Genomic DNA, 22,913 nt, shown 5'->3' on the forward strand with positions numbered 1-22,913 from the left:
AACCTGAAGCATGGCTGCTTCACATCCTCTGAGAAAATCTGAAAATTCGCGAAGTTCAACGCTATCCTTGTTACCAATCCTTGGCCATGATGTCAACTTATCTCTGAAAGCTTTGGTGATTACAAATGAACTTCCATATCTTTCCTCCAAAGTGTTCCATGCTGAGTAATAAGCACGCTCGGTTCCCAACAGAAAATAACTCTCAACAGCCTTTCTCGCCGGTCCTCCAACATACTTGCGAAGATAGTAAATCTTTTCATTCACTGGGATGTTCTTTCTGTCTATCAGCATTTGAAACGACAATTTCCAATCCTTGTACTTGAGAGGATCTCCGTTGAAGACTGTAGGTTCTGGTACTGGTAGGCGACTTATGTGAATGGACTCAGCTAGAGCTTGGGCCAATGTTGTGGTACTATCTTCATGTTTGCTTTCTCTTGGTTGTGACCTTGTGATGGCTTGTGGCATATCAAACGGCATTGCATTTGCATTAAGTTGCGAATGTGCAAACTGACTCATCGGTTTGGATGTGACATTTCTCCGTTTACTCCTTTCGTGCAGAAGGTCTGATATTTCTTCATCTGAGATTCCTTCTTCATTGTACACTTTCAGACGTGCTTTAGCAGCATTCATTTTCTTTACTGTTTCTAGCCTTTCAAGCTCTCTTCGCTTTTGCTCTAAGGCCTTCTGTTTCTCAGCATTCTCTGCTTCAAGGATTTCAAGTGCCTTTCTTTCACTTTCCATTTCCTCCATAATCTTTAGAGTTGCTTCAGTAGCCGCAAGCTCTGCAGCTGCTTCTTGCCTCTTTACAGACAACTTACTTGAGCATCTTGATTGCCTGCTATTTGAACTCTTAGATCTTTGCGAGGTTGCAGAATTGAATGCTGATCCTACATCACTCCAGTGAACTAATCTCCCAGAAAGTTCTTCGTCTTCTTCTGCTGCTAATTTTTCTTGAGTTAGCCTTATCATCTTCTGAGAAACAGCATCACAGGTGTCCACTCTGCGGCGAGTGTCTGCATCAGGAGTTTCATGATTGCGCAGTTCATCATAAACTTGTTTCACTTCTGCCGAAGTATGTTCAACTCGGTCAATAAGCTCTTTAAGTTTTGCACTAACAGGTTCTTCAAGTGCTTTTTTGCCTTGTTTTGCCACAACTTTCCACCTTTCATAACTGACTTTAAAGCGAGCTTGAAGCTTGTTCACCTTTTCATCATGTAGTGCTTGGCCCCTTTCAGTGAACTTCTTAACTCTTTGACTTTTCCTCAAACTTCCTTCTTTAGGAGCTTTACTTGTGCATGGTTCTTGCAAACTTTCTTGCTCTTCAAAAGCTTCTTGCTGCTCCACAGCTTCAGTGTCACAGCCTTCTTGCTCCATGTCACAGACAGTCAAAGGTGTTATACTACACTCAAGTCACCTAGGTCCACTTAAATACGTGAATGGTCACCTTATGAAGCACCTAGGAACTTAAATTGCTTTACTTTTAAAGAGTCAACTTAAATATAGGTCACCATCACTTAAACCAAAATAATAAATTGTTCTTCACTTGTAGTTAAACAGAAAATAACCTTCAATGTCAAACAAAATACTATAATGTGACCTTTAAATATCTAATGCAGTCTTAAAAATAAGCAAACCCTTATAATCAACTTAAACGTACCTTAATTGCAGTTACTTAGCATAAACAACTAATAACATGAACTTAAACTTTTACTCCAAAACCACCACACTTCCCCTTTCATTGCTTGACAGAGTCCCTTTAAGATGAGCTAAGGAAATCTACTCTCCACATTTAACTTGTATAAACGTGTTACTTATTTGTAGCTTAAGCAAGCTGCACCACTGGACTCTGGTTGCCTTATGGGATGTCTGTGTGTGTGTTTGGGTGTCTTTGATGCTTGAGAGAGACGCGAGCTTAACCACGTGACCCCGCGCGCTGTCGGCTCAGCTCCGCTCCGCTCTCTCGGCTGTCGGCTCGGCTCCGCTGCCACTCGGCCCCGTTCGCTCGGCTGTCGGCTCGGCTCCGCTGCGGCAGACCTCTTTCTCCTTCTCTCTCCTCCAGCACGAAGCAGGCTGAGTTCTGACTGTTACTCCCCTCGAGTCTTAATAAAGCTCAACTTGTTCTTTGGTTTTAAACTGACATTTATTTCGGACAGGAGGATTCTTCGACATGCCTTAACATGTAATGACGTCCAACCACAGCCGATACAATGCCGTCAGAACTAAAAAGGAATACAAACTTAAATGAATATTCTTAATAAAGTCCTTAAGCATTATATAAAACAAAACATTCCAACAAAACGATCAATAAAATACACATTACACTTCACACTGCGGTAATTGCACTAGAATATCACGCAATACTAGCGTATTTACATACAGCGATAATAAACAAAAGAAAACATTTACCTCATTGGCCTCACTCAAAGGGAATAAAAACTTTAATCCTCACGTCGTGGGGTAGTCCAAAACACTCTTCACAACTTTCTGTAGACGTGCAAACCTCGTGGCTCGTCTCTTAATTAGCTTGCTGAGTGTGCCCACCAAGAAAAATGCCCTCTCAGCAACAACAGACGGAACGATAGAAAAGGTTCCTATCTAATTGCACAGTTAGCACAAATACACATTTAAACATATAAATCTAATGAACAGAACATGAATTACTATTTATTTATTATTTCTTACTATTTCAACTACTAATTGTTTCAACATTAAATCCAATAAAATGAACTTAAATGTGAGAGTTGCTTTTGACGGCAGCTACAACTATTATGTCGTTTTTCAATTTGTTGTGTACCATTTCTTTTTGTAGGGTCTTCTTCATAAAGTCCATAAGAAGAAAAGCTAGTCAGAGTAGCTGTGCAAAGGAAAATGAACAAGGAAAATAGGATACTTTATATATGTATATTTGTAAAAGTAGAGTAAGAAAGTAGAAAAAATTAACTTATGGTGAGACTATTCATGGCATGAAAGTATGCAGATAATGTGTTAGATTTGTGTTAGATGTTTCTAGCATGAATCAGTGCCAAATACCACATTACTTGAGCAACTTTACAATGTGCTTTAAAATGCATAAATTTAAATAAGATACAAATGATAAAATGGAGACGTCAACAATACATAAATAGTACAAAACGGCAAACTTGAAATACAGGACAGCACAAACAGCACATAACAACAAATTTTCTAATAATAGTGCAATAAAATATCATTAAATATCAAACACTAGATATATGTGGAAGAAGTTCACTTTGTTATATATACTGGCTCAGAAATAAGTGCACTCATGCCTATATAACTGACAGTTTTTAGGCACTGGATGGTGAACCTAGAAAAAGGTATTTTTAAATTAAAATTAAGACAAAAATTATATGACTAACATAGGAAATGATCTGTGAAACGATCTTTCCCTAGTCTCAACCTTAAATACTGTAAGTCCAGATTACCATGGAAGAAATAAAGTATAGCAATAGCCATTACAAGCTGATACAATCAGATATTTTCACCAAAATAAAATAATAAAAAAAAAGTTGTGTCACTTATGGGTTTAGTATCTATATATTTGCGACCTTCCAAATACATTAACTAAGACATTTTCTTCATTTTGTTGCTATGAAACTTGATCTGCAATTAACTTGCAGCATTTTTAGCTACAGTTTAATTGAAAATAAAAATAACTCTTGGGAGATAGGATCACTGTAACCTCTGCACAGTTGTTAGTAAACTTTTCAGTTTATTCTTTGCGTGTTTTATTTTCCACATTTCAGGAGGCCACTTTTGTGCATGTGTATCGTGTATGTGTACAACTCTGTCCCATTTCAAAATGAACATGAGCGTTATGTCATGCATCACAGAGTTATTGATTTCTTACAGCACACACGTCTGAGCATGCTCAGACACATTACTGCTCTGATTTACCATGCCTGAAAGTCATCTTCCTAGGCATAAACGGAGCAATAGAAACTGGATGAGCTGAGACAGAAAGACATTCTAGGTGTCTATTAGTGCACCATGACAAGACACATATTAGCAACATACACAAATACACATACTCATTCCTCACCCCATCATCTCATCTCTTCCCCGACCTTACCTGAATAAAAGAAAAAAAACAAACAACAGCGAAAAAAATGTAAATTTCCAACACACTTCCTCACACTTTGTCTGAGCCTAAGCTATCACCACATATAGGCCCATGAGCTTACAAACACACACAGAGACACACACATGGCTGCACAACTCTAAGCTTGAACAATTCTCTTCACCAGCTTTAATTGGATTCTAATGTATTCAGTTTGGTCCAATGAGCAAAGTGATGGCTATGGTTTTCTGACTGGAGAGAGAGAGAGCAAGAGAGAGGAAAGGAGAAAGTGAGGATATTAGAAGTAAATAGGAAGCTTTGTCAGTTGTGGTCATCTTCCTCCACCCGCCAAGTGGAGTGTATCGTCTGAACAAGCTGTCGACAGGATTTCTACAAGAGCCATTTGACCTGAGAAAGAAGAGCACTCTCTGTATCAATCTCCTTTCTCTCATTGTCTCTGTCAGCCATTGAATAAAAGGAGGCAGGTTATGTCTACTACAACAAACAAACCACCTTTACTGATACGCTCTAAAAAATACATTATTCTAACCCAAGATCAGCATATCGATTATAATATGAGCATCTCCTCTTATTCTCAGTGCTTATTTATGTCTTTCGATTTGCTTTTAAGTAAATGGACTAGAGTTTGCACAATCTGGCCATTTGGTTCATAGAATAGTTTTAACTATTAACTGCAGAAAGAATTTTTCTTATAACACATCTATATAAATTGTATTTGGGCTAACAGTTAAAGATTATAAGGGATGTGGCTGCTTTGACTAACATGTGTGTAGCAGCACAGGTGGCTATAAATGAAAGCTGTCTACCATTAGTAGTTGCCTGTTGTATCTCACCTTTACCATCTTTGTGATGTTGGTGCCTTGTGGAGCATTTTAAATGTAACTATAATAATATGGCTTACTATGTAGTTTCACAGATCATAAGTTGGAGAGGCCCAGCTATTTAACCCATGCTTGTAAGGGGTTGTCCCCTTTTGGAGATCATCCTGAGGGTCATTGACCTGCCATTGATCATGTGAGTCATCACAAGAGCCAAGGTGTTGACCCGCACTCAACCTTGTCTTGACCTCAGCAGGTTACATTGCAAGGTCTCCCACTGTTTCCATCCCTAAACCTCGGTGACGGCAATTACCCACAACTATTTTCACACCTTGCGTCATGTGATGACTCACATAAAAGGCTCTTGGATGAGAGGAGGAATGTATTTATTACAAACTTTAAGAAGTCTAGATGCCTTCTTTTTCTCAAGCTCATAAAGCAATACATGCTTCTTTTGGCTACTAGTATCATGTGCCTCTATCTTACCCTATCCTTAGCATCCTGTTCTGTCACACCAACTCTCTGCATGTCCTTGTCAGGGACCAAGCAGTAAGGCATAAAGGACACAGGTGTTTAATTAAAAAAAGGGGGGTTTATTGTACGGTTGCCCTGAGAGGCTAAACAGACTGCAACTTAAAAAACCACCAGCAATAAGAAAAACGCTGCAAAAGCACACAAAACACAACGGAAAGAGGAAAAACGAAAACAGAAAACAGAAATAGGAAAAAACTGATTTCCAAAAGCACAAGGGAAGTGTTTCTGGGGAGACAATAACCCGACGGACCAGTTGCAGAACCAAAATATGCTAAGAATTGCGCTGGGAGACACTTGAAAGAAGTGGAGGATCTATCGGTTTTGTGAGGAAAGAAATTATGAGAGGTAAGTGTGTTAGCCCAAGTATTAGCCTAAAAATCCATCATCAGTATTATATGAATCATGATAAAACATGCCTACCATTGTTTTGGGTTCCTGCAACTGGTCCGTCAGGTTATTGTCTTCCCAGAAACACTTCCCTTGTGTTTTTTCCTATTTCTGTTTTCTTTTTTCCTATTTCTGCTTTGGTTTTTCCTATTTCCGTTGTGTTTTGTGTGCTTTTGCAGCGTTTTTCTTATTGCTGGTGTTTTCTTAAGTATTCTTAAGTTCTTAAGTAGCAGTCCGTTTGGCCTCTCAGGGCCACCGTATTATTGACCCAAAAATATAAAAGATAATTAACAAAGCCAAAAAACTTAAACAGGCAGACCAATAAAAGAGGTCAACTCAATAAACTAAACTCAAGATAACAATTAACGAAACCTCAAACAAACATAAGACAAACTGACCTCCTGGAGGGAACTTAAAATACTGGCTTAGCTAAACCAAATGACACACAAGGGGGAAAACAAAATGGCTGCCATATAACCAACTAATACAAAACAATTAAACAAACTTGAAACACCCCCCCAGGCAGTGAATGATGTGGTTTCATCCAATTAGGCTGTCAGCAGTACTTCAGCTCTCCCAGCCCTTTGCCACACCTTTTACCAGCCAGGAAGGAGAAGCCAAACCCCAGGTAACTCAAACAAACATAAAACAGAACTTTGACCTTGCAGTGTTAATATGTGTGCACGCCATATAAACATTGGAAGGTGTAATAAAAAATAAATAAATTTAATAAAGAAACAATATTGGACAATAAGTAGAATATATTTAAAGTAGTGACTGCAAAGCAAACTAAAGTGAAGCAACTAATGGTGAGGTGTGGCGGTTACCCTGTGTGGCTTCCATCACAGTCCTTCTTAATTATGTCTTGATGCACGCTTAATAATCCAGGTAAGGAAATCCCTGAATGCTGATTCTATTCATCTGGACATAAGTGGTTGAAGGGATCCCAGTGGTTTCTTTAGTCACAGGCTTAAGAAGTCAGTTGGATAAGTGATGAAACGCTTCCCTCACTAAAGACATTATGTCCAGATGAAAAGAATCAACTGTGTGGGTCCTCCTTCACGCCATCCATCAATCTTCCATTATCCCTCCTCTATACATTACCGAACCCTCTCAGACTTAATAAAATACATTACCATTTCTAAATCCTGCAGTTATTTGTAACCCATGTTACATACAGGGCTGCTAATCCCCTTATTATTATTTATAGTTATTGCTTATTATTGTCTATCTCTTCCTGGTAAGATCTGTCCCAGTAATGGGTCAAGTGTGTTGCAGCAAGACAAAGATATCCATTCAGTGCTACAAACCAGAAAATGTTGTGCATTGTTTTTACTTATCTTGTTGTTCCTTGTAGTGTAACATAAGTGTTTAAAACGTTGTAGTGACATTTGTAATACTAGATGCGATGCTAGCTGCTACCCTTACATACTTGGTTATACATGATGGATAATAGTGAATTTTATCCTTTTGGAGGAAAAGAAGTTGATCATCTCATGTTGAGAGCAGAAGATAGAATAAAAGTTCATTGTTCTGCACTGTTTGTGTAGATTGGTTTTTTTGAACCACTAGAAAGGATTCTGGATTACCACTGATGCCGAGCCCAGCCTAATGAGATTCTGGATGATTGTGAAATGGTGTGGTCAGCCATGCAATCGGATTATGGGAAATCTCTATAAAACTGAATCAAGCCATTTTTGGGATTTTGGATAAACCTGTGCACTGTTAGTCCTACCCGGGTAGTAGACAAAAAGGACTGCACATTGACAATTTCTTTTCAAATACAGCTGTTTGGGTCTCAACAAACAATAAAGGACAATTCAGACTGGGATTTTCTTATTTCAAGACAAGAAATGTCATGGTGAAAGGCAAATGTCCTGTGTATAGCCTCAGTATCTGCATATGGGTGGGAATGTAGGTCCACAAGTTGGCAGTGGACGAGTTAAATATCTATTTTGAGAAAAGCTGTTAGTGTAGCATATTCGTGCTATTGATTCGGATATTAGTAGCATATCTGCAATATTATAGATAACAACCATGACTAAGAAAGACACTGACCTCACTGGTGCTAAGTGGCTGATGGAGATTGACAAGAAAAACTTCCTTTTAAAAAGAAGAAACATCTGGCACAACCGGGCTCAGGGAGGGGCAGCCATCTGCCATGACAATTTGGGGGTGATGGGAGGAAGACAAGACAAAAGACACAGTATGAGAAAAGAGTCAGAGATTATTAATAACTAGTGATTAAATACAAAGAATAAACACAGAGAGTGAAAAGAGGTGAGGGAAGAAGAAATAGTGTATCATGGAAAGCGCCCAGCAGCCTGTCAAGTGTTGGGGTGATATGACACTATGAAATCTTACGATAAGATGGGACCTGGTTATTCAAGGTCTTTTATATGAAGCGAATATTTTAAATTTGATTCTAGATAAAACAGAGAGTCACAGATGATGACTCGGTGCTAAGATAGAAACTGATTTCACTTTTTGCCCAAAAAGTGATTTTACATTGTAGTACCGGATTAATTATCAGGGTCTGTATAAATAAAATTGAATTGAATTAAATTTAATGGATTGAACTTTGATATTGGCCCTTCAGTTCTAACAATAATCTTTAGTAGATATATACTGTATTGCCAATTATTCACTCGTCCGCTTTCACATGCATATGAGCTTGAGTGCCATCCTATTCTTAAACAATGGGGTTTAATATGATGCAGGCTGACCCTTTGCACCATCGAATGGCTTCAGCTCTTCTGGGAAGGCTTTCCACACGGCTTTTGTTTTTTGGAATTCTTAACTGAATTCTTAACAAGTGCACCAGGAGTGCATTGTTAGGTCAGATGCCAGTGTTGGACGAGAAGTCCTGGCTCCCACAATCCCAGTTCTAATTCATCCCAAAGGTGTTCTTTCAAATTGAGGTCAGGACTCTGTCCGGGCTAGTCAAGTTCGTCCAAACCAAACTCATTCATCCATGTCTTTATGGACCTTGCTTTGTGTACTGCTGAATAGTAACTTTGAAACAGGAAAGGACCATCTAAATTGTTCCCACAAAGTTTGGAATATTACATTTTACAAAATGTCTTGGTATACTGAAGCATTAAGAGTTCCTTTAACTGGAACTAAGAGGTCAAGCCCAGCACCTAAAAGGGAACCTCACACCATACCTCCCCTCCACCAAACTTTACACTTGGCACAATTCAGTCAGACAAACCCTTCTCGTGGCAGCTGCAAAACTCAGACTTGTCCATCACATTGCCAGATTTAGAAACAGAATTTGTCACTCTAGAGAACACATCTCCTCTGCTCTAGAGTCCAGTGGCAGTGTGTTTTACATCACTGCATCTGACGGTTTGCATTGCAAACAAGGCTTGGGTGCACTTGCTCAGCCATGGAAACCATATGAAATTTGGAGGTCTGTAACATTGACTCTGCAGAAAGTTGATGACCGCTCTCATTATACAGCTCAGCATCTGCTGACCCCGCTCTGTTTGGGTCAGTGTCATTACAGTCACTTTCATTTTGTTTTAGTATCACTAACAGTGGACTTTGGAATATTTAGTAGTGAGGAAAGTTCACTGGACTTTTTGCACAGGTGTCATCCTATCACAGTACCAAGCTGAAATTCACTGCACTCCTGAGAGTGGCCTGTTCTTTCAAAAGTATTTGTAGAAGCAGTCTGCTTGTCTAGGTATTGATTTTATATATGTATGGCCAGGGAAGTGATTGGAATACCTGCATTTAATTATTTGGATGGGTAAGTGAATACTTTTGGCAATATACTGTATATATTGTAAATCCATTGAATGGAAAAAAAAAGTTTAGGATTAAATGTGGGACTTCTATAATCCACAATGCAGGAACTCCAGCAACACTTTAGGGAAGAGGAACAACTTTATTGACTGACCAATGCGTTTCGGCTTGTGGCCTTCATCAGGGTCATAGTAAAACATTGTAGAAATTTGCTTAAATAAAAGACAGGAAACAGAAAAAAAAAATCAAATTAACTCATCACATCTTCATAGATAGACCAGCTGATATATAACAGGTTGGTATTGGTAAATTGGTTAAGTCACGCCCAAGTAAATACTGGACTAGATCATTAATGATGGGGAAGACATAATCCTCACCTGTCTCAAAATAACACATGCGTGAAATACATAAAAAGAATATTGTGAAAATACAAAAAAACCCCAAAAAACAACAACCCCAAAACAAAAAAACAAACAAACGACCAAACAAAAAAACATAAAATGATTACAAAGGACAGCATTTAATTAATTAATTAATTTTTTAAAAAGAAGGTTGGTGCAGCAGTTACATTAAAAACAATAGGACATCATAAGATGGAAACACATTTGTGGAAAGGTCCTCATTGCTGGAGTTCCTCAATTGTGAATTGTTTCATCCTCTCCATGCACCTTGGAAGTAGGTGAAGTTGTGCCAGAAATTTTTGCAGTGATTTCTGGACTTCTATAATCTAGAAATTTGACTGAGTGAGATGCCTCATAAAAAAAAAGCATGCTAATTTTGAATTTTATCCTGGATTCACAAGGGTTGCGACAGCAGCAACCATAGTCCATTTTACTTCTGTATTGCAAAAACTCTTATGTTAATGAAACTGTAATAGTGAGCAAACCAATTGCTGTACTTTTGAAAGCAAAACCTTTCCCGTGCTTGATACAAAGTTTAATCTGCTCAACAGTACATTGCCTGTTTGGATCTCTTTGTTTCATAATGCACCAAATGGCTGAAGGGTCTTGGCATCTGAACTCTGTTGCTGTAATATGTGCAGAATTTGAGCCGACTTTGTCTTGTTGAAATAAGCAAACCCTGTCACGATAAAGGCAATGAACCTTGTTCACTACAGCATCCTGCCATACTTCCATTTTTGTATATGAGATAACTCATTTACCTAACCCAAAAGTATAAGAGGAGGACGCCAGAAAAGGCATACCCTTTAAAGTATTTCCTCAGGACACCAGTTTAGAAAAACTCTTTTAAAAATACTGGTTTAATTTGCTTAATTTGAATTAGCAGTCCACGATCTCCACCAATAATTTCAAATTTGAGTTAAGTCAAAACCAGTATTGTCAAAACATGATTATTTTAATAATATGATAACTTTATTTTTGAGATATCTCTTTTGTGGTGGAGCACTTCTCTATGATCTTTCATTTATATACATGGAAAGCGGTTGGGAGATGAGCAGCGAGACCCCCAGCATAAAAAAGATCTATCATCAACACCAAAAGAAACATGATAGAAAGGAAGAGTTACAGATGAGGTGGGTTGCAAAGTGGCTTGCAGATGGAGAGAAACTGTAGGTAAGGCTAAAGCCGCTTAGTACAGTGCTACCTAACAACCTGAAGACAACAGTCATTAGTACTCATCTACTGTACTGGCCATGATTTGTAAATTTACATGAAGAAATAGTTCTTAAAATGATGAGCAAATTTTTAACCATCCTTCATATCAGTAAAATTCAGTCCTATATATGTATATGTATATATATGTATGTATGTGTATATGTATATATGTATGTATGTATGTATATATGTATATATATATATATAATTGTACTGTTTAGGTGGTTTGCAAATCATTGCATTGTTTTACTATAGTACCACATTTTTGCAAACAGCAGTTGAAGTATAGTTAGTTAGTAATTACCCTTAATAATTACAGTGCAGTCTTGGTGATGAATGCCTTCCTTTTAGTGAATATTTCCTTCTCTTCCTAGATTTTATTTGTAATAGTGACAACTGAAATGAAGGAGAAGAGAAAAGTATTAATTTGCTCTCAAATTGCCCTGTGTGGGTGCTTTTTTTAATCAGAACACACTAAGATGATCCATCTTTCGTTATTTCTACAGAATGATCTTTTTAAACAGATTTTCTAAATTCTATATATTTCTTGTCACATCTGAATTTATTATTCAGTATCAAATTTACTTTCTACAACCAGTGGGGGCCTCACTGGTATCCAGACATTGCATTTGTAACAATATTACTTGTTTCTACCATATGCTTGCTGGGCTAATTATTTGCTTTAGCTGTAGCCCCAAGATGAATAGTTTAGCTGGAAAAAAAACAAACATAACTTGACACTATAACAGTAATTTAAAATGCACTGATTCAGTTCTGCACTATAATGTAGCTTGGTTGGCAGTTGCTTGAATGCTGTGGATGTTACTGCCTTGTGACTGAGAGGCCAGAAAAATGTGTTTGGTTAAAGTGAGGGAGCAAGGAAAAGGACAAGTGGAAAAAGAGCATGTCGGATCAATGAAGCACACATGGGTAAGCACTGTGAAAGGAACAGACAGAAGTGACAGAGCGATATTTTACATCAGCAGCAGGGCTTCTTCAGTGATGATCACATGTAGGCCCACTGCTAATTAAAGACAGGTTAATGATGAATGGACAGCGGGGTCTTCCACTTGGACTTTCTTCTTTAAATGCGACACTAGGGGGGGCTGTCGCTCCTTCTTAGCGTATTGGCGTGTCGCTGGACAGACAAGCAGATAGACGGGCAGAGAGGCAGTAAGGCTCACGTAGGACTATCTCCGTCTCCGGAAATCCTCCCATCCTCTCCCTGACTGATTTGCAATTCAATAAGTCACAATGTCATCTCTTTAGCTTTTACACGTTTAGCTGACAAAGGGAACCAGGGATGCTGCCGTATGAAATATCATCTCGGACTCAAAGAAGACCCTAATGTTCTTTCTCTTCTCACTTGTTCATCCCTCCGTCCCACCCGCCACACACACACACACACACACACACACACACACACACACACACACACACACATAGTGGTCCTATCAATATAAAGTGAATGAGTTTTATCACAAGGTGCTTGATGGATCACATTCTGCAGTTGTACAAGCTGCCAGTTAAAGAGGTTGGTGCGCGCGCGTGCGTGCGTATAGGTGGGCGCTCGTGCGAAGTTGTCTTCTATCGATTACGGAGAGAACAGGTGTAGCGTGTGTCTTTGTATGAATAATGCAGGGAGAGACTTTGTGCACGCACTTGGCTGACACCAATACACACAAACAACGCGGAGAAATAGGCCTCTTCTTATGGGACATATTCATATTGTAAACTTTTTTTTCTTAGTCTCGTTAACATCAAAAGCTCCATTACTCTTGGATATAGCCTTAACCTGTTTCCTCCACACTGATGTGTTATTGTAGCTCACTTGCAGCTAGTTTTCCCGTGTTTTCATTATTATTGTAAGAGCAGCAAAATCTATGATCTTAAAGAGTTCCTGTGGTTGCAATGTGGGTATTTGTTCTTTACCACAATGACCCAGTATTAAGAAAATAAAGAAAAAACAGATCAATGCATCTTATAAAACAGTTCAGCAAAAAAATCTAAATAAAGTTCTATACACTCGATTGGTTACTTTACTGTCATTCAAATCTCCAAATCCCGCCCTTATCCCTCACCCTCCTCTGCCCCAGTCGCTGTTAGCCCCCCTTCTCCTCCTCTTCCTCCTCCTACCTCTGCCGGCTGGTGGAAGCTTCAGACCTCCTCTTCTGTCCTCTCCTCACTCCATCCCACGGACGAGTGTACACAGACTCTCAAGTTGAACCCAGACGCGCACACACAGACAACACTTACAGCAAGAGGACGATAGTCGGAGGAAAGGCAGAGAGGGAAAAGGAGAGCGGACGGAGCTGCTGCCGAGCGAGCAGAATTTGGATTTTAATTTAATAAGAGAACCCTAAATGACAGAGTTGTCTTTGCTTTTTACTGTTTCAAAGTCGACTGTGAAGTGCACTTTTTTTATTTTTTTTCGGGACTTCGTGTGACCCTCTGGTGATTTTTTTTAAAAAACTTTGCAAGACAGAAAACTGCGAAAAAGGCAAAGAGAGCAGCGCTTTAACCCTCAGCTTTAACCGTCCCGTTTGGATAAATAAGGCAGAGAAGCGCACTGGTGGAAAAAAGATCACTACGGGGAATTTCATTCATTCATCGGTTCTGGCTTGAAGGAGAGAGTTTTTTGGGGGAGGCGGATTAAAAAAGAAGCCAGCTTGCATCGGAATTGCCCATTGGGGTGTTCCTCTTTATTACTGACTGAAGAAGGATTTATAGTTTACTCCAAATCTCATCTGCTCGGTGTCTTAGGTCAAGCACAGCGGGAGCGCAGTTTGGTGAAAATGAGATTGATGGCACCAATGCGATAGTAATCTTTCTGCGGGAACAAAAGGAGAAAGAAATATAGAAATTAAAATATTGCCCTGTGAATCCTTATTGAGAACAGTCGCGGGGGTTTTTTATCGACTGGAGGGATGGAGACGATCGGGAGAAAGGGAGGCGCGCCGTTGGGGTGTCGCCTCTGGAAGACGCTGCTTCTTCTTCTGCTGTGGAAAGGTAAGAAATGGAAGTGCGAACAAAAACTTGTTGCCAGCTTTACTTACTGTCATTTCATTGTTCTGGGCTGGAAAACGGAATTTCCCGCTCGCTATTATTTACCTAGATATTTTATTTGTGGTCTCATCTTTGAAATACGACATTATAGGCAAAACAGCTAACTTTTTGTAGTATTTACAACAAAGGCATACATTATAATTGTATTTATATGAACTCTTTTTGTTAAAATGTTTCCTAGGGCGAGTAGATACCCTGAAGACGGTTAGAAATTGAGCTATAACAGTGAGGTGAAGTGAAACCAAACACAAAACTTAGTTACCCAGCTTTCTATCCTGCAAGGAAACAATATTAATAATAACTTAAGTATATTACAAGAGTCACACTGGACCAAGTTAAAGTAATTCACACCATTTTTTGCTTTTTTACTGAGATGGTAACCAACGACAGGGGGGTTATAGCAACATCACGATACTTGCCTAAAAATTTCCTGAAAAGGCAATTTCTCCTCTCCTAAATAACAACCGAATAGCCAATATTCACCTTGACGCCTCATGTATCCGCGCATGTGTGTAGAATAATAAGTAATTGAGTCCAAGCTCAAATGACAGATGCATTCTAACTGGTGCCACCTGAGACACGCGAACCCTGGCTAGTTGCTGACTTGCTCATGTGCCAGTTTGAGTTCTCTGAGAGGAAAGACCTGATGACTGAGTGTTTCCTGGACATAACTATACTTGCTTTTCTATACTGGGGGGCGGGCGGGATCAGCACTGACTGTTTGCAAACATTTTCTGCTGCACACTTGAAACAAGTTGTAGAGGTTGTCCCTTGTTAAAAAAAAAAAAAAGAAAGAAAAAAGATCTAAAGGTTTTTTAATGACACGAAGTCCCTCAAACGGAAAGAAAATCAACCCCTCTGCCTCTTATAAAATGTACCCGAGTGTCGACGAACAGAGAAAACGACTGGTAATTGCCTTACTCGCCTATGTTAAGTAATTGAAGTAAAAAGAGGCTATAATAAGATTCTGTCTTTGTCGGGAATTGGACACATTAAGAAAGAAGAGAGCAGTTAATATTTCCATTATCCAGTTAAGTGAATAACTGACTTATTTGCAGAACTCTTAAAAGCCCCTTTTTATAAATCTGACCTGACTCATAAATACCACGACACCCCACTTTAACTGGTCTTATAAGATCAACTGAATCCACATCGGAGGGTTCTTATCCACAGCGCCCGAAGTGCGCAAAGGATTTTCACTCTCGTGCTCAAGAGCACTTGTAAAATAGAGCTGAGGTATTATTAATTTCGCTCAGGTAACACCACCTGACTCAGAGGAGGGAAAAAAGGCAAGAAGCACAATCGGAACGATGCTTTAGAATATTTTGCATTTAAAGCGTGGGCGCGATTTTACGCCTCCGTTTTAAAGACAAATGACAACTCATCGGCATTAGTATCACGTTTCCTCTGAGTGTCTTCTGTGTTTGTGCGCGCGGTCGTATCTGTGTGTTTTAATCAGCTCCGATCACTCACGGCTCACTTAGCAGTTAACAGTGACTGCGTTGTGCGCTCCCGAGCACGGTGGTCGCTGTGCTCGCGGCGCAAGGCGCACGGACTGGAGATGGCGAGCAGGGTCGACGCGCCGGAAAACAGCTGTGTCCCGCAAAACGGCTGAGTAACCAAACACTGAAATTATCTTAAAATTTTCTCCCCTCTTCTCCTGTAACATTCTCCCTTCTTCTCTTAGGGGAATGAAACGCAAAATAGTGTAGGGACAGGGACTGTCTGTGACTTTTGTCTGACAGTGCACGTTGCTCTTTGACTGCTTTTTAGTAGCTCTGTTGCTGGTTTGGATGGTCGTCAGTATTGCTCCCCCTCCCTCTCTCCCTTTCTCTCTCACTCTCTCTGTACAGGTTAAGGTCCACTGCAGCTCGGCTGTGGTTAAACAGTTTTCATTGGGCACATGGGGAAATCTGGCTCTAATGGTGTAATAACACACCTAAGGCTGTTTAAAAAGCAAAAGATTAACCTTGCCTTCACTCTATCTCTTTCTGCCAGTGCATTCTGCAGTTTCAGTACACAGTCAAAGTGGTTCCTTGGTGCAAGTGTTCCCTGTTCATTTGTTGCTACATTGGCTGTGTCAGCCTATGCTCGCATTTACAGTAGGTGTATGTCTGTGCCCTCCATTAGTCACATAGGCCCTGAGTCATCTGCATTTGTGTGTATGCCGCTGTCTGTCATACAGTAGCTGTGATCTGTAATACTTCACAATTTTCCACCTCCTCACTTCAGTCCCAGAATTAACAACTTTAAAAGACATTTTGCTCAGATGTGAGATAGTTTTCTGTTTTGTTCTAAGCACTACATGTCACATCACCTCCTAATTAGGGATATTTATTGTACCCAGATCTTCCAATATATCACCGTTTGTGTCACCCTTATGACTGGCATTTCTATTTTCATGTCACTCAGTTTCACTGTAATTACATCATTGTGGTATTTCATCATCCAGGTCATCTCTAGGATGACATTGTAGGTTTGTTCAAACACCAAGGATCTGACAAGTGCCAGTTCAGAGGCAAACAGTTAGTTTGTTCTGGAAGATTCAGAGGCTGAAAAGTCACTGGGGGTAATGTCTCAGGTCTGTAATCTTAGCAGGAGGTCATGGGTGGGTGGTTTAGAAGCCTTACACCCTCTCATGCAGTGAGATATGGCTGATATTTTCTTTTTTTGGTACTTAGTTTGATGGGGTTTTTTTTAAATTTAGCTGCAAAAGCGACTGACGCTTGCATATAGTTTCACTGAATTAGCTTATGGTTTGTCGTAACTGTTTGGTGTAAAACTGAAACAGCTATGACAGCTGAGCTGAGAAAAACATTCAACTCCTAATACCACTTTCATATGAAATAACAGAAATCTTTTTTTTTCTTTAATTACTCTTCCTATGCACTGTGCATGAGTTTGGGACGTCAAATCCAAAACTCCTTTAAAAAAATTATTATAATTTGGTTTTGTGGTCTACTTCCTTACTGACTGAAATTTGTACTCAAATAGGTTTACTGTAGATGTAATGTATCATACAAATGCACAATTATTATTACACTGAGTTTGTAACTGCCCCACACTAATAAAAATAAAAAGAATTTATTAAATCTAAATATTTTACTTGGTCTTTTTGAAACTCTTCAATATCAGTATATGCATGGGCCCTGGGTTATACTCTTGATGCGTATTGAAGGAATATGCTTGTTTCTAATTGCCAGGCTGGGGCCATTTAAAAAGTGTAAATCAGGAAATCTCATCAGTCTCGCTCCACAGTTTCACTGACGTTAATGACAGCGAACTGCTCCTTTTCAGCACTAGTCGCTGGAATAGCTATGTGGCAGATTGTACTTTATTTGTCAAAGATGGGAGAAGGGGGGGCACTGTTCAGTATATATATGTGTGTGTGTATGTATGTGTGTGTGTGTGTGTTTTGCCCAGTGTGTTTCACCCTGTGTACTTGAGTGTGTTTCGTGCTACACCGTTAACCTGTAGCAGAGTGTCAGCACTACGCACCATTACTCATGGAATACGGAGCATCAATAATTACTGACATAAAATCACTGACACATACGCACACCTACATGCACAAACACATTTGTTTTACTATCCCTATGGGAACTCTAATTCCCCAGCATTCCCTGCCACCTTAATTCTAACCCCAACCTAACCACAAGGTAAAACTACACCTTAAACCATTGAAACGCAGAATGGACCAGTCTGTCACAGAAGACACCAACACTGAGGTCCCCATAGTGACTCAGAGTCTGCATGGTTTGGTGTGCAGTCAGTGTAAAGACCCCACTTGCATATAAAAAACAGTCACGGGACTTCTCACCTTGGCCTTTCTATATGCTGCCTGGGTTCTTTGTGTCTCATTGTTGGTTTCATTCACTGACTGAATCATTCAGGCACGCACTCGCATCACTCTTTGCTGTGCACACAGAGACACTGTCACGCATATACAGCACATTCAAACACACCCGCACACAGAGGCTGCTTATTCTGTGAAAAATAAGCGACAGAGAAGATTGTAAATCAGACAAGGGGCATTTCAGAGATAGGAAATGTGAACTTGTAACATTTACTCATGAAAGCAAAAGGGTATATGTGGAAGGAAAAGAATGCGTGAGATGTGAGTGCTACTTCTAAACGCCACATTGTTAGAAAATCATGCCACTTCAGTTTGAGCCTTTTTCACTTTGCCTCTCTGTCATACACATATGCACATGCTCACATAGCCTTTTTGTCATGGTGACAGTGAGAGGGTAGAGCACACACATACAGAGAGAGAGAGCGCAGAGAAGGTCACACAGACACTGAAAAACAAAAAAGGGGTGTATTCGATGGAGTGGACACGAGACACTCTCCACTGACTGCCTCCTTTTTCTCAGCATTCATGAATTTAACTTTTTGGAGCTTTTTTTTTGGAGGTGTCTTGCATGCTACAGATTTACTGAATCACTGCAGGGCTGCTGGTGTTGTTCACTTGCCTGTCATCCAGAAAGTACAGAATCAGTTAATATAACAACATATAGGATTTAATATATATATTTTTTGCACTAGGAGAAAAGATTGTAGGGCTGAACATTAATCAAATGCCAGTTTATGAAGCTGCTGAAACTTCAGATATACTGGGTGAAGGTTTTATTAATTCACTGTTTTGTTTCTTGAGTTGTCAGCAAAGACGTGTCACTACTATCTACATTTTATTTTCACCTTCTATTAGTTGTGAATATTTCTTACAATATATTGGGCCAACAATATTCAACACCACACAAAAAATAGACAGACTTCTGCCAGCTGGCAGGTTCAAGTGTTATTTGTCTTGTCATGTTTCCAGCATGAAACAAAAGCGAAAAGCTTAAGAATATTTGAATACTTGATGCCCTTTAAGCTTATTTTACTTTTACTTTTTGAACCCGATTTTATCACCGTTCATTCATATTTTGTTAATTATCCAAAGCCTAGAATGTTACTGAAGTGTGTGGGTTTGTTTTGTTTTCCTGTTTTCATCTTTGTCTTTCACAAAAGTCTTTCATTTGTTGGAGTTCGAGAGCATCCTCTCTGTGACAGACAGGGAGATAGGATCTTACCTTGTGAGTGTATTCACCTTTTATGTCACTTCATTCTGTATCAGCAAATCTCACCAAGAAGGATGCTGTTCTCTGCAAAGGGTATAGATATTTACACCTATCACTTACATGCACATGGCCACACACAATAAGACACACAATGTTTTTACGTTAGGCTTCTTGGTTACAGTATCTACCGGTCCGGTTCTCTTGAACTTCAGATTTGGGAGAACTGTTTAATAGGACCAGAAGAACAGACTGATTTCTCAGAGATACAAGCGGTCAAAGGGTTTGAAAACACAATATATGAAGAATAATGTGAAAAAACAACACTTAATAGGATAACTAATGAAATTAGAATATTTTATATCCAAAAGGGAGTAATTAGAGTTTCTTTCTAATGTACACAGATCCAACAGAATGTCTTATTACAAATAGAGTATCGCTGCCAAGATCAGCACTAGAAAATACCTTAAATACAATTTCTTCCTCAGTGTAACTCACAGCATCATCTCTCTTCACATTAATATTTGTGTATGTGTCAGAGATGTCATACTTTGGTAGGCTGTAGAGAGAACGATGAAATTACTAAGACTAATTAGTGTCATAGCTTAGAAGGAAATTCTTAGAGCATGTTATTTCAGTTATTTGAATCAATTTACATTTATAATTAAATTTACAGCCTCTTAGTTTTTAGTTTCATGCATTAATGTCAGAAAGAGTATAGTGCAATCTCGTTGCTAGTATATTCATCTTTTTTTGCAGCTTGTCTATTTTAATGTGAATGATAAGTAAATGTAATTCAACACAGAGACTGATGAATGCCGGAGTTTTGCTGATTGTATTTCACAAAACTCTTGCTGGGGTCAAAAAAAGCTTCAAAACTGCTTGAATTCAATCAGGATCAGTGCTTTTAGTTCAACTTTGGGAGACAGACACACACTCTACTTTTAAGATTATGCTTGAAAATGTTGTTTTTGATAAAGTGTATAGTTAGAGCAGAATTGTGTGACTCTGGAACATCCTTTAGTTATGCCACTGTTGGATAAGGCTGCTGGGGAACACCATGAATTTTTTTCTTTCTTTTACTTCCTTTTTTTAAATCCTCATGTAATTATATGCCAACACTGCATGTCATTAACTTTCATTTACTCTCTTCCATAGTTTGTGTAGTGTTTTCTCCTCTTTACTCTAATCCCCCGACTAACTGTGGCACATGGCTGCCCCTCCCTGACCCTGGTTCTACTGGAGGTTTCTGCTTGTTAAAAGGGAGTTCGTCCTTTCCATTGTAGCCAAGTGCTCACAGAGGATATTCTGATTGTTGGGTTTTAGATTGTTGGGTTTTTTTCTGTAATATTGCAGTGTCTCTATCCTACAATAAAACATCAACTGGAAGTGGCTGTTGTTGTGAATTAGTGCTGTATAAATAAAGTTGAGGCTTACATTCATTAAGGTCCTATAATTAAAAAATGGTTGAAACAAAGTTATGTAATATGTACATGTAATATGTATGTAAATACTATACTTGGCACTGGAGCAAAAATAATTTAAAAATTCTCCAGCTTTTGTTTGTTTTAAAGAATCAATTTAAAGCTCAGAAGGACCTATTGGATGGTCGAATAGTTTCTGACGCATCCCTTATTCACACCTATATTCAATATTACATCAGTTAAATCAAGAAAGAAAGATCGCTTTTCTTCTAAACGCATCTATTTCTGTTTTATCAACTGCAAAACAATTAATGCAGGTGTTCCACATGCTTTCCTCATACCTAAATGATACTGCTAGTATGTGACAGCACAACAAGTCACTCTTGGCCTCAGCATGGCTGTTTGAATCAGCTAAAATACGTTTAGCTTCCGATGTGGATGGGAAACACTTCATCAAAAGTAGTTCTTTTCTAGTGTAACCCGGCCCTTATGGTGTCAGTGTGATGACTCATACAAAACAGCAGACCATTTCAAAGGAAACACTGATGGAAATAGCTGTGTGGGAAATGAGAGAGTGAGAAGTTAAAATCCTTTGCACAATTTACTGATTGTCCCTTCAGAAAGTTGAAAAAAAGGAAAGATCAGAACCAGACCTCTTAAATCTGGCTTCTGAGATGCCTGTGTGTGTGTATACATTTAGAATGTAAACGCTGAAAGTAATACTGCTAAATCGAACTGGAGAAGGAATAAAAACTGAGGATTTGTTTAATGAAAACACACTAAGTTTTTTTTTTCTACTCATTTTTTTGTAATGATAGAATACAGATCATTGCCCATTCACCAAATCTTGAGGACTTATATAATTGATTTTATTTGGCACAAGTTTTAAGCATCCGCTCTGTAAATTCAGCTCTGTACTTTCTATCGTCATTGGTAAATTCTGCTCTGCTGTTTATATTTTTGCTATTAATAGAATCCACTCTAACACTTATTGAAAGCCAGCTAATGAGCCTAAGTAGTTTTGAATAGTCCAACTTCCTCTGCAGAGGCCAGTGTGTGCTTGGTGAGCCTGCATTTCTGTGTATGCTCTGTGACCATGAGACGGCATGGGTTTCAAAGGCCTGTCGAGAGGTTTAAGGGTCTTGCTAATGAGCAAGTCATTTTCCCTCAGATTAGCATGAATAGCTGGACTAATTTTGTGTGTGCATTCCTGTGTGCATGTCTGTTTGTGTGTATGTGTGCGACAGCTAGTGTAGGTCTGGAAGTCATGTCTTGGGGTTTAAGGTTGAACTAATCAGCAACACATTTCCCCCTGCATTAGCTTCACTTGGCTGATTAGCTGCACACTCTGAGTGTGAAAATGTGCACATAAGAGAAGCTGGCTGATCATTATCCCCATGACACAATGACTCAGAGCAATCTAACAATGGATTAACATTAGCTCTCATTTCTCTCATTGAATTTTGATTGAATGTAATTTATTGGTATGTGCTGTATGGGTATGTGTGTTTGGGGCTTTGAAGGAAATTAAGTGCTAAAGTATGATAAATACGAGCAGCTGAACAGGTAGCCTTTCATTTCTCCGTTACGCTGACTGCAGCTTGTAGAATACAATCACGGTATGAGAATTTGGGTATGTCTTGAAGTACACTGGCATTCTAGGTTCTTTTAACTGCAATGATTCAGATGTGTGGCGTGCAGAGTTTGTCCTGTGTGTGCGCGTCTTTGTAAAAATCTACTCCACAAATGTGCCTAAGAAGTGTAGCTAATGCTAGCTGATCACTGCTTAATAATTAAATGAAAACATGACTTTAATTAGTTGCTTGCTTTGACATAATCCCTATACTAGTAACATAAATAGCAGGACGTCTGATCGCTGCTAAAGATAACAAACTCCAGTGGGCTAATATCGAGGGAGCTCCTCCAGAGAGGTTTCTCACTGAGATGTCATTGCAGATCATCCATTGGTCGTTTAAGCGGGAGGGGGTTGCGGTTGCTGTGGTTGCCACATTTTGAGCCATTGCTCCGAAGTAAAGTTTTTCAGCCCTTGGGAATGCTCTAATGGCCTTCGTCTGTTGCCTGTCTTGCCTGTTAAAAAGCTGCCTGTCTAACTGTTGTGAAAGTGTAACAGAAAAAAGTTTTAACCAATGCTG

General features: G+C 39.1%; 1 protein-coding gene and 1 long non-coding RNA gene across 2 annotated transcripts in view; one reads left to right on the forward strand and one right to left on the reverse strand.

Annotated features, from left to right (window-relative positions):
* Positions 1-1,131: 1,131 nt before the first annotated feature.
* On the reverse strand, positions 1,132-2,760 carry LOC112841873 (uncharacterized). The gene is made up of 2 exons (XR_003213295.1): positions 2,407-2,760; positions 1,132-2,219 (listed from the first exon to the last, which is right to left on the reverse strand). It is a non-coding gene; the product is annotated as an uncharacterized LOC112841873 (long non-coding RNA).
* Positions 2,761-13,330: 10,570 nt separating this feature from the next.
* The window catches only part of si:dkey-215k6.1 (transmembrane protein 132C), a 265,444-nt gene continuing 255,861 nt past the window's right edge, over positions 13,331-22,913 (forward strand). The window contains 1 exon segment of the mRNA XM_019366062.2: positions 13,331-14,216. Within this exon segment, the coding sequence (XP_019221607.1) occupies positions 14,135-14,216 (82 nt within the window). The 5' untranslated portion in view covers positions 13,331-14,134.

Source organism: Oreochromis niloticus, linkage group LG12, assembly GCF_001858045.2.
Source record: "Oreochromis niloticus isolate F11D_XX linkage group LG12, O_niloticus_UMD_NMBU, whole genome shotgun sequence".
NCBI classification, from domain to species: Eukaryota; Metazoa; Chordata; class Actinopteri; order Cichliformes; family Cichlidae; genus Oreochromis; species Oreochromis niloticus.